The sequence below is a fragment of the Vipera berus genome (genome assembly GCF_964194415.1).
Source record: "Vipera berus genome assembly, chromosome: 2".
Classification (NCBI taxonomy): Eukaryota; Metazoa; Chordata; class Lepidosauria; order Squamata; family Viperidae; genus Vipera; species Vipera berus.
Window position 1 is genome coordinate 223,819,696 of NC_138203.1, and position 15,051 is coordinate 223,834,746.

The 15,051-nt window shown below is 35.9% G+C and overlaps 1 protein-coding gene across 4 annotated transcripts in view; it reads right to left on the bottom strand.

The window, feature by feature from the left end:
- PBRM1 (polybromo 1) overlaps positions 1 to 15,051 on the bottom strand; it is a gene marked incomplete at its 5' end in the record, with an annotated part of 63,131 nt that overhangs the window by 32,918 nt on the left and 15,162 nt on the right. For 3 of the 4 annotated variants that reach the window (XM_081316819.1, XM_081316820.1, XM_081316818.1), the window contains 10 exons: positions 1,323 to 1,428; positions 2,917 to 3,193; positions 5,077 to 5,174; positions 5,646 to 5,787; positions 6,507 to 6,723; positions 7,498 to 7,589; positions 10,411 to 10,506; positions 11,835 to 11,950; positions 13,900 to 13,998; positions 14,432 to 14,500. In XM_081316819.1, the coding sequence (XP_081172945.1) occupies positions 1,323 to 1,428; positions 2,917 to 3,193; positions 5,077 to 5,174; positions 5,646 to 5,787; positions 6,507 to 6,723; positions 7,498 to 7,589; positions 10,411 to 10,506; positions 11,835 to 11,950; positions 13,900 to 13,998; positions 14,432 to 14,500 (1,312 nt within the window). The remainder of the gene's footprint in view (positions 1 to 1,322; positions 1,429 to 2,916; positions 3,194 to 5,076; positions 5,175 to 5,645; positions 5,788 to 6,506; positions 6,724 to 7,497; positions 7,590 to 10,410; positions 10,507 to 11,834; positions 11,951 to 13,899; positions 13,999 to 14,431; positions 14,501 to 15,051) is intronic. The other variant, XM_081316821.1, reaches the window with a different exon arrangement.

The following is a 15,051-nucleotide window of genomic DNA, read 5'->3' on the forward strand; positions in this document are numbered from 1 at the left end:
AACAATCAATCAACCAGATTCCAAACTCTCCACCATGGCCAAGACCAAAGAGCTGTCCAAGGATGTCAGGGACAAGATTGTAGACCTACACAAGGCTGGAATGGTCTACAAGACTATCGCCAAGCAGCTTGGTGAGAAGGTGATAATGGTTGGTGCGATTATTCGCAAATGGAAGAAACACAAAATAAGTGTCAATTTCCCTCAGTCTTGGGCTCCATGCATGATCTCACCTCATGGAGTTTCAATGATGAGGAATCAGGCCAGAACTAGACGGGAACATCTTGTCAATGATCTCAAGGCAGCTGGGACCACAGCCACCAAGAAAACAATTGCTAACACACTACGCCGTGAAGGACTGAAATCCTGCAGCGCCCGCAAGGTCCCCCTGCTCAAGAAAGCACATGTACAGGCCCATCTGAAGTTTGCCAATGAACATCTGAATGATTCAGAGAAGAACTGGGTGGTCAGGTGAGGCCAAAGTTGGCATCAACTCAACTCCCATGTTAGGAGGAGCAGGAAGGCTGCCTGTGATCCCAAGAACACCATCCCCACCATCAAACATGGAGGTAGAAATGTCAGGGCATTGAAAATGGGTCGTGGATGGGTATTCCAGCATGATGATGACCCAAAACACACGGCCAAGGCAACCAAGGAGTGGCTCAAGAAGAAGCACATTAAGGTCCTGGAGTGGCCTAGCCAGTCTCCAGACCTTAATCCCATAGAAAATCTGTGGAGAGAGCTGAAGGTTTGAGTTGCCAAACGTCAGCCACAAAACCTTAATGACTTGGAGAGGATCTACAAAGAGGAGTGGGACAAAATCCCTCCTGAGATGTGTGCAAACCTGGTGGCCAACTACAAGAAACGTCTGACCTCTGTGACTGTCAGCAAGGGTTTTGCCACCAAGTACTAAGTCATGTTTTGCGAAGGGGTCAAATAGTGATTTTACTCATTAAAATGCAAATCAATTTATAACTTTTTTGAAATGCATTTTTCTGGATTTTTGTTGTTGTTATTTTGCCTCCCACTGTTAAAATAAACCTGCCATTAAAATTATGGACTGATCCGTTTCTTTGTCAGTGAGCAAACATACAAAATCAGCAGGGGATCAAATACTCTTCCCCCTCACTATATAAGTCTAAGTGTATTGCTAATAGAGGTTATTACATTTATTTTTTGTTTATGAATTTTTCTCGATTATATTGAAAAAGTAAGCAAAAGTTAGGAGTTTGTACTTCAAATAACCTATTTCAATTATTCAACAAGCTTTCTATCCAAAGTACAAACATTACATATTCAAAACTGAATTCACCATCATTACTTACTCAACTTTAACTTAGGGGAAGCAACCTCATCATCTTCAAGCAGAGGTCCCAATTCTTTTCTCTTTTCTTTAAGAATTTTCTCCAAAATATGAGCATCATTGTAAACCTATTATCAACAAAAGTAAAATTAATTCATAATCAAAATGTATAAGGCAATAAATTTATGTGTAAATATGCTTTTCAACCATGTGAGCCTGGTGTTTTAGCTACTACAGGTATACATATTCATGTAATGGCATGAATGGTAATGGCCAAGAGGCTGATTAATATTTATAACGTATTTAATGGTTAAAGTATTCCTTAAATTGTACTAGGAAATTGGCAGCAGGTAGGCCCACTCTAACCCCCTAAATGTAAATGTAAGAGTATCTTTCTAGAATAAATATAACGTGGAAGGCCTTTTCTTAAGTGAGATTAAGAGCCTTACTTCAAAATCTCATTTATCAGATTCTAATGTTCCATGTTCACAGTACTGTTTATTTCATATCCTAACAAAGTTACATATAATGTAAAAAAGTAGATAGGAACTTGTTTTTAATCCTTTTGTTAGAATGCCCAAAGCTAGTACTGTAAGGCTGAATGATTCAGGACCGATGAGAAGAAAAGCTAAATAATCCATTGAATCTATTAATCTGCCTTTTAAAGAGGGATAGCGTTTGAAAGTTCATGCAGGTAAAATTGCTAGTAGTAACTAGCTTGGTTGGTGCAGTGGTACCATGGCATTCAACTCCTTTGAAAGTCATTGAATTTGGTACTCAACACATTTTGACACGAAAATTTCTCCTGGTACTCAATTGTTGGTTTGTTTCTCAACGCACAAGCTAGAACTTGTAATTCACTACAAGAGCCTTGGTGGAGCAGTGGGCTAATGCCTCCTTAAGTAACACCAGCTGCCTGCAATTAGTGCAGGTTCGCATCCCACCAGGCTCAAGGTTGACTCAGCCTTCCATCCTTCCGAGGTAGGTAAAATGAGGACCCAGATTGTTGGGGGCAATAAGCTGACTTTGTAATAATGCCGCTTGGGGTGTGTGTGAAAGCCCTAATAAGCAGGCATATACATAGAATGAAGGCTACTGCTAAGTTTGTAAGCCGCCCTGAGTCTTCGGAGAAGGGCGGGATATAAATGGAATTAAAATAAATAAAAATAAAAATTATTCCTTATGGGAAAAATCTGTTTCGTACTCATCATTTTTGGTACTCATCACGCTGCCCAGAACCAATTAATGAAGAGTACTGAGGTACCACTGAAATCTATTATCTCCAGTATCAGCATGATAAACTGATTTACAGATTACTATCAAGCAATAATCTGATTGCAAACACTAATCTGATGTAATATAATTATTTCTAAAGGACTAAACAATCCCAGTAACTGCAACCATTTGTACCCTATTCAACAACCCGATGGTTAAGATGCTTAAAAAATGTGTAGGCAGCTTCGAACAAAACCTATACGAGGAGCCTAAACAAGTGTAAAAAAATACTGTGAAATTCATATAATAAAGCTCCAAAACCAAGTTTTATTTATTGTAAATTACAGAGTAAGTTAAGGGAAATATGGATAACTTTTAAAATATCTTTCCTTCAGGTATACCTGTGAGCCTTCTTCATTATAATGTCTCGCATTTCGAAACATTAACCTCATATCTTCTATCATAGCTTCCTCTCCAGCATATTTATCACTACGGATATTATACTCTATTATTTTTAAATCCATTGGCTCCAAAATAATTTTGTAATAATCTGGATAGTCTTTTTTGGAAGGTTTCACCATAAACAGCTCACATAGCCTTCGGCCTGTCCCAGGTTCTCGTGCTTCAAGAACAACATTGTATAAGATTTTCATTCGCTGTTTCTTTATATTCTTCTTACTGTTTAGATTAAAGAGAGAGGAAAAGGCTACTTTAATCTTGGTATATGCAACCTAAATCATTTGCTATTTTCTTCTGTGAAAATCTATTTATTATATTATACATTACCTAGAGTCTATATGAATGAATAAATAAAGTGAAAAGGTTCTAATAGAAAAAAGAAAGGACCAGACTTAAAAGCTTAATAACCTCTACTAAAATTGTAGATGTATGACTTTCTTGACATAGTTGATTAGATTTACATAGTCAATTTTTAGAGAAGCATGAGCATCTTGGTTTAATTTACGGTAAACAAAGCTTATTGTTCTGATATATTAACCCAGAATAGCAATCTTAACATTGCATTTCTTTCCTTCTGGGAAAAATTATCTTACTTACTAATTACCTAAAATCATTACTTAGACTTTTAAGAAGCTTGAAGCATATTGGCAGTGAAGATCTAATATTTTAAATCTAAGACTGAATAGGATTTCATCAAAACAACAATTAATAAACTGTTCACAACAATCCAGAAATAGAACCCAGGCAATTTTAGGGATCCTCCTGGATTCATGGCTTCTATCCTGAGAGCAGGTGGCAGCCATGGCTAGGAGGACTTCGTTTTATCTGCCAATTGCACCCATTCCTGAAATGGGAGATGCTGCCCACAATCACTCATGCATTATTCATCTCCGAAATGGATTCATTGTAATGCATTCTACAGAGTTGCCCACGATCTGGAAACTGCAACTGGCCCAGAATGCAACAGCGTGGGCAATTATAGGCACACCTTGGTACTCCCATTTTACAGCTCTGCTCCACAAGCTACAATGGATTCCAATGTACTTCCCAGTGGCATTCAAGGTACTTGTTGTGCCCTAGAAGGCCCATCATGGCATAGGAGGAGGTTATTTGCAGGACTACCTCCTCTTATGGGACCAGTTGCACCACTTGCCAAACTTCCTAACTTCTGACCCTGCTGGCCTTTTGTAAAGCATTGAGGGCCTGCATGTGTAAGGCCTGGGGCTCTTGGAGTGAGATAGCCAGCTGAAATTGTTTTGTTTAGGTTTATCCTTAGTGACTATTGCTGTTTTTTTTATTCTTGACAAATGTTATTTGTTGTTGTTAGCTGCGAAGTCATGTCCGACCCATCGCGACCCTATGAACAACGTTCCTCCAGGCCTTCCTGTCCTCTACCATCTTCTGGAGTCCATTTAGGCTCATGCCTACTGCTTCAGTGACTCCATCCAGCCACCTCATTCTCTGTCGTCCCCTTCTTCTCTTGCCCTCAATCTTTCCCTGCATTAGGCTCTTCTCCAGCGAGTCCTTCCTTCTCATTAGGTGGCCAAAGTATTTGAGTTTTAGCTTCAGGATCTAGCCTTCTAAAGAGCAGTCAGGGTTGATTTCCTCTAGGACTGACTGGTTCATTTGTGAGATTAGCAGCCACATACATTGACTTAAAGTACAATTCTTTGTAAAATTTTCATGGTTGCTTTGAAAGCTGTTTTTGTTGATCTCTGTATGTATGTGTTTGTGCACAGACAATACTTGTATAGCAAAGGGGTTGTGCACATACAATCATGCAGATTTAGCTTCTGAAGCAATTGTGGCAGATTTTCAACGGACATAATTATTTTAGTGTTTCTAAGAAAAGTGACTTGTTTGTGTCATGGTTTTTTTTTAAATGAAGGTATCTTTCAGTTTGCAACAGTTCTCTAAATTATACTTCTCAGAGTTATATATTATTTTTAAAAATATTGTGCAAAATTTCAACAGGATATAGCAGATAATTAGATTATGCATTTTTTTGCCTTAAAGACATTACTGATGAGATATTTGGTGAGAATTGAGTGTTAAAGCAAACTACTATTGTGCCAAACACAGACATATATAATAGCAAATACCTTTTCCTTTTTGAACTCCCAGCATCTGATGTGGCAGAAGATATCATACTATCACCATCCTCAATTTCATCTCTTCTAGCTAGGTCTTTCTTCTTTGCCTGAAATAGAACCAATCACAGATCCAATTCACATCACTGAATATGTTAAAATGTGTGAATATTAAATAGCCACATTCTTTCTGCAAAGATAAAACATCAGTTTTCAAGCATTGGGGAAAAAGTTTCAAGTAAAGCATGTCTAGTTCATTTGCATTATGGGAAAATATTAAATACTGGATATACATAAATAAACCATTCTAGAACAATAAATTAAGTGAAAACTTTATGCTTAAAAATACCATCACACAATGATTTGTTAGCAGTTACAATTAATTAGCATAGGACCACCAAAAGTCTTTTCCTTGAGAAAGTGCGTAAGATCATGCTTAGTTAAAAATTGGGAATATTTCCATTACTAAATAGAAGAAAAAAGATTTTTAAAGACAATAGTTTCTACCATTTTAGATAATGAATGAACCAAATACTAACTTCTTTGAATATAAGCCCCAGAATCATAATGTGAAGTTTTACCTGCATAACCTGTTGCATTTTCAAAACTCTCTTATAAATGGCTGAGTTTGGAACATTATAACGCTTTGCATTTTCAAACATCAAGTTTAAATCGCATTCTAAATGATCGAGGGTTTCGTACTCGTGATTCTTCAGTTTCGTTCTGTAGAAAAGACAATCTTTTATCATTCCTGTAAATGATATTTGGTATTTTAAAGTGCTGAATGTTTTTCACCCAATCTCACATTTAATTTCTAATTGAGGGTTAAGAGATATACATTTTGCAAAATGATTTTGTCAGCGCAAGAGAAAATAAATTAGAAGCAATATTCTTTATTTGGTATTACTGGGTTTGGAACACACTTTAATACAAACTAAGAGAAGTCAAGAAAGATGAGGTGCTTCAGTTCTTAAATGTGTGGATGCAATACTTCATTTGCAAATGCCTACAAAATAAAAATCTGATTGGTTCTTCTAGTTAATAAATAACATTATTTTTCCTTATAATTACAACAGGAATAAAGATAATAATGAATGAGGTAATGAATTATTTTATTTAATTATATTGGATAATTTTAAAGCTTATTACATTATTTTCTACAAATAATAATTTTTGTCCAAATGTTAACTAAATCCTAATTTCATATTAGATTTTCATCTGTTTTTAAATTTTAACTAGTTGTTAAATTTGGGGCATTTTAGGCATGACCTATGGACTTCATTGTTGGATGGTTTAAAAATAAAAGAAACAATAAATAAATAAAATTATTTTGGTATTTATGGTAATGGCATAGTATCTTAGTATATAAAAGAACTCTTCTTTCCTTTCAGTTGTTAAAACAACAAATTTAACATATGTAAAAATGCAGAATAGCAGTTTACCTGATCTGCTGCAATGAAATAGGCATTTTGATTTGTTGATAATAATCAGGATATTTTTTCTTTGAGGGCAAATGAAAAAAGGGTTCCGATATAAGTTGACCCTGGTTGTTTCGGCAGTTTCTAACTGTATCATAAAGCTGGTAGAGAGGATTGGATATATCCATAAATGAAGCAATGCTTTCAGCTTCAGATTCTCCTTCTTCATAACGGGCAGCAGCTAGGAATGATGAACAGAAATATATGCTGTTACTGTATTTTGCTCCTTTCCCTCTTCATATGTTCCAAACTGACTAAAGAGATCCAAAGTGAGAGCGTATTTAATAATTTCAATTCATAAAATGACAATACTTAAGTTGTGCTGGGAGTCTCCCGATACTCCCATGTTACACCTTTGCTCCGCGAGCTGCATTGGCTGCCGGTTGCCCGGTGAGATTCAAGGTGTTGGTAATGACTTACAAAGCCCTACATGGCATGGGTCCGGATTACCTACGGCAACACCTGCGGCCGGCATCAACTTCCCTCCGTCCAGTGCGCTCCCACAGAGAGGGCCTCCTCAGGGTGCCTCCGATCAAAGAATGTTGATTGGTGGCCCCTAGGGGGAGGGCGTTCTCTGTGGGCGCACCAGACCTGTGGAACCGCTTGCCGGTCGAGCTCCGGATGGCCCCTGACCTTCGCTCCTTCCGGCGGGATCTAAAAACTTATTTATTTGAGCAATCCGGCCTGGTTTGATGGGTTAAGGGTTGGGGTTTTAACATGGTTTTTAATTACTGTTTATATCGGGCATAATATTTAATTGGTTTTTAACTTTTGTACTTTGTTTTTAATATTTATTGCCCTGTACACCGCCCTGAGTCCTTCGGGAGAAGGGCGGTATAAAAATTTAATAAATATAAATATATAAATATCAAATATATCTCATATTTTTAGACAAAGAAAAACAAATGGAATACTATTTCTTAGCAGATATGAACAATGCTTCTTCAATTCCTACCAGCTAAAACAGCATCTTCATCACTTTCAGATCCATACTGCAGCGTCATGGTTATTGCTGATAAACGATCGCCTTGGACAGCTCTTTTGTTACTGTGAATTTTTAAAGGAAAGACAGGTAATAAATGAAAAATCCCCTATGATTGGAGTATATGCATCTATATTTAAAATAGTAGCTATATTGGCACAGTATAGCAAATACAGGTAGCTCTTTCATAGCTCTTGCTATGAAAGTTTATTTTTGATTATGAACTTTATGCTGGGCTTTACAGGGGCTAATGCAAGGTTCTTTTGGCTCTCCAGAAGAAGCCTCTTGCAAGTTTAACATACTACAAAATGGTGGATTCCAGGAGGGAGTGGGTGCATTTCAGAGAAGTAAGAAGCAACTCAGTCAAGATATTATGTGTGAGAGAAACAGGGTGAAGACAGACCCTCCCTAATAGTTTACAGAGTATATTGTAGATGCAGATAGCAGAGTACTCAGTCTGACAAGATTATATCTGTGCATGTGAAACAATAGAGAATTTAGCTTAGAAGAATCACCACATGTCTTTCTTGGTTTTGGGCCTGACAGATGGCAGCTTTTCAAACTTTTCAAAAATGAAGACATCTTAATTTTAAGTAAGGTTCCTTTTCTGCTGGATTTGAAAGCCAGATGAGAAAATAATACAATAGCCATTGGGACAGTATTCTTAAGCGCTATTGCTATACTACCTTAAAGAAAAAGGAACATGTTTAATATTATATGCTACTTAGTCCAAAGCAAGCTCAATATTTCAACACAGCTATAATGTAGGTCAATTATTTTCTTCCTAGAGAGGTACGAAAAAAGGAAAAAAAAGTTGACAGAATGCTTCATGATGGATGTGTTAGACATGAGTATTTTTCGTTTGTCTTTGAGAAAATGTGCACTTTCTGCTGAGTTAGTAAAAAGGGGCACTGAAAGGGAATTCTACTGAGAAAGTAATGCATTAGATTTAGATGAACATTCCCTACGTCTTGAACAGTGAGGAAAAGGAAAGGAGAGCCTGGACATTATTCTTTCCTGAATAATATACCTGGTTACACTGTAGGAGACTCATGTTAGTATCCATTTGGCAAGGCTGTGTTGTTTCTTACACTATGGAACTTCAGTTTGTTAATTCTAACCAAAATCATAACCCTGATGTTTTCAAATATCTTATGCTTTATTGTTAAGCAATACTTTAAACAATTAACATTTATATTTTATGAGTTCTTTTATAAATACTGTATCTTCAGATAACTTTGATTATCATGGAAAGTGCAACAAACAAAATAATTGGTGCTGTTAGGACTAAGAAGTAAATGGCAGATATATTGCGTTCCTACTTATTTAAACTGAATCAAGCTTTCAGCAATAAAGAACTACATCTATGAAGAACCATTTTTAAGATAATAATGTGGACACACAGCAAAATCTATGACGTTCTTCATGATTGATGTAATGTAATATTAAAACTCTAGATGTCATAGAAGGTACACTATTTTTAAGAACTGCTTATTTTGTATGATATTTTAGGTCACAAATGTCATCCTAAGAGAGGCATTAATCCTTCCTAATATGAAATAGTGAAAAAAAAATTTCCCCAAGATCCTATCTGCCACCTACAATTTATTAAATTAAGGGTGTCTATAATACATTAAACAATGTTCATTAGTTAATCTACTAATTGACAGAACATAAGGTAAAGGTAAAGGTTCGCCCGCACATGCGTGCTAGTCGTTTCCGACTCTAGAGGCCGGTGCTCATCTCCGTTTCAAAGCCGAAGAGCCAACGCTTGTCTGAGGACGTCTCCGTCATGACTAGATGCCAAAGGCGCACGGAACGCTGTTACCTTCCCACCTGTAGTGGTACCTATTTTTCTACTTGCATTTTTACGTGCTTTTGAACTGCTAGGTTGGCAGAAGCTGGGACAAGTAACAGGCGCTCACTGTGTTATGCGGCACTCGGGATTCGACCCGCCAAACTGCCGACCTTCTGATCGACATAGCAACTCTAATTTCAAATCCATCATCCTCTTAACTTTTGGGTTCAGTGATCTGGCTAGCAAGACAATCTGACTGATGCACTACAGTCCCCCTAATTTCTCGATTAGGGGGACTGTAGTGCACTGACTGAGCCAAAATCAAGCTTGGCTCATTCACATTCAGAAACACAGCTATATCAATCCCCTGCAGGAAAACATTTCGTGTTTAAATCTGATATGACCTTTTCTATGACACAATCGGTAGAAGATTATTGCAAATGTTCCTGATCCCTTGCAGCTGTCAGGAAAGTTCCACAGCATACAGAGTAATAATAACTAAAGAAAAGACAATTTCTCATAGCAATATGAAGAGTATTATTGACTTTTCAACTATAATTTAAAAATCCAGTCATCTAACAGCAAAATGAAGAAGTAATCAAACAAACAACAATGGGAGCATTTGGGAGTTCTGAAGCTACATGAGCCCTGACCAGAATTTTGACAGTTGCTCCATATATCTGAAAGGTACTTAGAAACTGGTACAGATGCACCTTCACTTGTGGATGGCTTGATAGCAACCTCATTCAGAAGATTTAAAGGAAAGTGAGGCCTAAAATATATGAATCATGCATCCATCTATTATTTAACACATTTATATAGCCACCTATCTTATATCAAACTCTGGACAGCTCCTAACTAGCAATTATAACTTTAATAATAAAGCAACATAATACATGTCTATTAAAACCATAAATATTAAAAAAACTGGCATCAAAGTTACCAAATGAGGCCATTCTTCTGGGTTTTTAAAATAAATGCTTACTTTTTTCTATATACATATAAAGCTAACAATTAAAATTTGAGGGATAAACCAGCTTGTTGAAAAGATTAATTGACTGAACTATATCTAGATACTAAGAACTCACCGGTAATATTTATTAGCAGAATTTCTTTCATCGACAACACTGCCTTTACCCTGTGAGGAAGGACTTGTCAGCTTGGAAGCAGTCAGATTTCCAGTCCTTTATGGAGAATAAATAAGCCAGACAGTGAAAGGAAGAAATCCACCAAAAATTAAGATTCAGCTCTTTTACATAAGTTTTGAAAGCTACAAAAGACTCTACCATTGCAATGAACAGATAAATATGTGGTTGAATGTTACTAAGGGTAGTAATAGGGCTAATTTGTAAAGTTAAGTTATTTCACATATTGGAAGTAAATCCAATTGATTTCAGAGTCAAGTATGCATGGAAAAACAGTAGTCTCAGTTTTAAGAACTCACTCCACAGAAAATGTATATCCAATTGCAAATATACATTAAGTAAAAGCACTCTTAATTGACACTGGGTGTTTTGGACTAAGTTATTAAAGACAAAAGATTAAAAAAACCGGATTGAGATCAATTTTAAAGCAAAATATGCAGCACAGAAGTAACAAAAGCCACATTTGTCACAGTTCATAATTAAACATAAAGATAAAAGCTAGCAAACAATTTTTCATGTATTCAAATCTGTTCAACAATTAGGAAGAATACTAAATTCCAGCTGTTACATAACATACAAAACAATAAAACACCCCAAAAATAAAAAGAATAAAGTGAACTCTTGTAGAAAAGGCTGAATTATGTACTCTAATTCTAAATTTTCAGGATTTGAGGCCTAAAACTTTGCATCCTTATTTTTTTGCTGATCTCATTCATAATATAACATAATAAGTTGAACTTGGACTACATAATATAAGCCAGTGTTTCTCAACCTCAGTAAACTTTAAGATGTGTGAACTTCAATTCCCAGAATTACCCAGTCAGCATATAGATATAGAATATGGTAGGGGAAATTTTAGACATAAATTTACTAAGAAAGTTGAAGGCATATGAAAAGAGAACAGACAGATTAAGAATGTGTAAAGCATTTGAAAGAGATGCATTGCAAAACATGAGAGCAGAAACAAATTGTTAAAACAGCCATACTGTTTGTCAGGCTTCTGCAATGTACTGGTCCTAAATATTGCAATACACTTAGTATGAATGCTATGCACAGTCTTAATAGGAGGTTTTAATATTCCATGATTCCTAATTTCTTTAAAAAAATTAAAACTAAGAAATAGTAACACAGATCCTCACTATCCTGAACTGTAGATTAAATTCATAAAATTAAGGAGCATGTGGTATCATGTCTGCTTAATATCTTAAATCAGATCTTGCACCAGATCATAATATTATGACACCTAATATTCTTTAATATACATTTTTAAGAATCTCAACTATTTCTCCACAATTCAGTGCTACAGATAATTTTAATATTTAACACTTAAAAGTTAAAATGTTAACTAAAAAAGAAAATATCAATACCTTTCTATATTTCTATTCTGCTTACAATACCTGACTCGCAGACTTGATTTAGTTAGTTCTGAATGCTCAATTTCTGCCTTTTTCATATTAAATATTTTCTTTATTGCATTTGCATCCTGTTAAAGGAAATAAAAAAGGAATCTTTGAATGAAGTTTAAAAAAGAATGGTCTGCAAGGATAGATAAATACATTAAGTTATCTTGATTGTACTATGTCCATACATCTTAGATATATAGCATACTGAGCCTACTATATACCTCCAGGTTGGCTGATCATAGACAAAGTATGCTGGCTTGAAAAGTAGTCTCTAGATTAGAAATCAGAATAACATAAATAAATTTGGGTTAAAACTGAGTTTTCATTAAATTTGTGGCACATGGCCAAAACATTCCTAAATATTTATTTATTTATTTATTTATTTTATTTATTAAATTTTTATACCGCCCTTCTCCCGAAGGACTCAGGGCGGTGTACAGGGCAATAAATATCAAAATATAAATACAAAAGTTAAAAAAGAATTAAATAATTATGCCCAATATAATACAATAATTAAAACTATGTTAAAACTAAATCCAAACCCCAAACCCATCAGACCAGGCCGGATTGTTCAAATAGGTAAGTTTTTAGATCGCATCGGAAGGAGCGAAGGTCGGGGGCCATCCGCTCAACCGGCAAGCGGTTCCATAGGTCTGGCGCGCCCACAGAGAACGCCCTCCCCCTGGGGGCCACCAATCGACATTCTCTGATCGGAGGCACCCTGAGGAGGCCCACTCTGTGGGAGCGCACTGGACGGAGGGAGGTTGACGCCGGCAGCAGGTGCTGTAGGTAATCCGGACCCATGCCATGTAGGGCTTTATAGGTCATTACCAGCACCTTGAATCTCACCCGGAGGGCAACTGGCAGCCAATGCAGCTCGCGGAGCAGAGGTGTAACATGGGAGTATCGGGAGACCCCCAACACCACTCGCGCGGCTGCATTCTGCACCAGTTGAAGCCTCCGGGTGGTCCTCAAGGGCAGCCCCATGTAGAGAGCGTTGCAGTAGTCCAAACGAGAGGTCACGAGCGCATGAGTGACTGTACGCAAGGCATCCTGGTCTAGATAGGGCCGCAACTGGTGCACCAGGCGAACCTGGGCGAAGGCCCCCCTAGTCACAGCTCCTTATTGCCCTTATCATTAGCATGAAATGCTGCAAGTGGCATGGATCCTATTAACTTTGGTATGATTCATTGGTAAAAAATGCTATGTGAAAGCCAGAATCATACTTATGTATATTTAAAAATAAGGTCTATTATCATTTAATTTTATTTAGTTCATACAATGTAAATGGAATCAAAGATTTATCTTGTTTTCTGCATTAACCATGTTTTATCTTGTTTTCTGCATTTAACTTGTTTTCTACAAAACCCAATCTATTATTTGACAATAAAATACTGGGGAGGATTACACACATCCCAGAATTGGTTTGGAGTTATTATCTAGGAAACTTTTGAGATGCAAGATCAAAGTGGCCAACTACTAAGTCTAGATCCCAAAATATATTTTTTTTCAAAAGGCAATTTGATTTTCTTTGGTTTTTTTCCTAGACAACATTACTGAACTGAAGAAGCTTCTTGGATGATAAATGAAACAACTTCGAGAAAAAAAAAACCCCTAAAGAAAAACATCCAGTTGCCTTTTGAAAAAAGCACTTTTTGGGACAACCTGGATGACTGAGAATCTCCATAGATATAAAGTTCAGAATTGATATAATTGAGTACCTTGACATTTTTAAACAAAAAGGAACTGGAATATAAATGCTATTTGAAGTGGATAAAGAAGTAACAAACCACTATGGAAAAACCAAAAAGCAAATGTGACTCTTCAACCTTGGAAGTCTAAACCAGAAGAGCTTTGAAAAAGTCTTTCTCCCTTCACTTCTATCAAATCACAGAGAACACTCTATAACTAAGAGTGAGCTTGTACAAATCCAATCTTCAGAATTGTTTTCTATTCTTGTAATTACTGAATGTCAATATTATGTATGAGTATTGTGATAAAAGAAATTGAATTCTACTTTTTAACCAACCTTGAATACTTGAGATCCTGGTTCATTGTAAGTTTTGGCATTTTTAACTAACAGATCTATATCCTTGGTCATTGCATGAATGCTTTTATAGCTTCCATTCTACAAGTAAAAGCAGATTAAAAATTGAAAATTTGTTTTCATATTAAACATATATAATTTAAAACTTTGCTGTGTGGACTTCGGAGTTTTTCTGTCACTTACATATATACAAACATTATGATAAAGTAATATATAATTAGAAACAAAAGTACAATATATAAAAGTATTTTTACCATATAAATAAAAAGAACAAAAATAATCAATTTAAGAAGAAATGTCACTACATAATTCTTTCAGAAAACAAGAAAACAATGGTAGGAAACAATCTCTAAGCTAATTTTGTTTGATTAATTTAATAATTAATCTAAGAAAGCTATAACCTATAAACAAAAGTGTTGCTTTAAATTCCATTTACTCCAAATATTTCTTTTCAAAACTTTTTCACCTTCTGGACTTTGTGTTCAAAGGCAATACAGCCAAATTTATACTGTACCTGTATCCGCTGAGCAATAGTCTTCAAATCTATGGGCTCTTTAATTATTGCATAATAATCAGGATATTGCTGAAAGTTTAAAAAAGAAATCCAAATGATGCCATGTGAAACATTGATTGATTAACTATTCTATGGACTGTAGTTTTTCTATCTGAATTTCACAAGTTACAATCAGTGACATACCTAATCTTTATACAGTGATGTCTACCCCCACTGGCCTTATGACTACACTTTTTGATCATATACATTATTGTTTACCAGTTACCACTATACATACTTAGCATCAAGGTCTCTAGGCTTTGGAAGATCACTACCAAAACACCAACTTATACTTTCTGTGGACATTTTGCCATGTTTTCAAAGGAAGGCTTCCTTAGCACGATTCAAAAGTCAGCATTGTCATGGAGTCTTTATAGTCTGTGTAAGATCTGAAACTGGAGGGTGGGTTGGTGATTGGAAGTTTCCTAGGAGATGTCAATTAATTGGTTGCTGGGAAAAGCACTGCCTAATATTGAATTTCAGAACCCTAATATGTACAGCAAATTAGGGCTAGCTCTATTCTAAGAAATCTGAAAGTTACTACTTTGTTATCATTATTAAATCTATCTATCTATCTATCT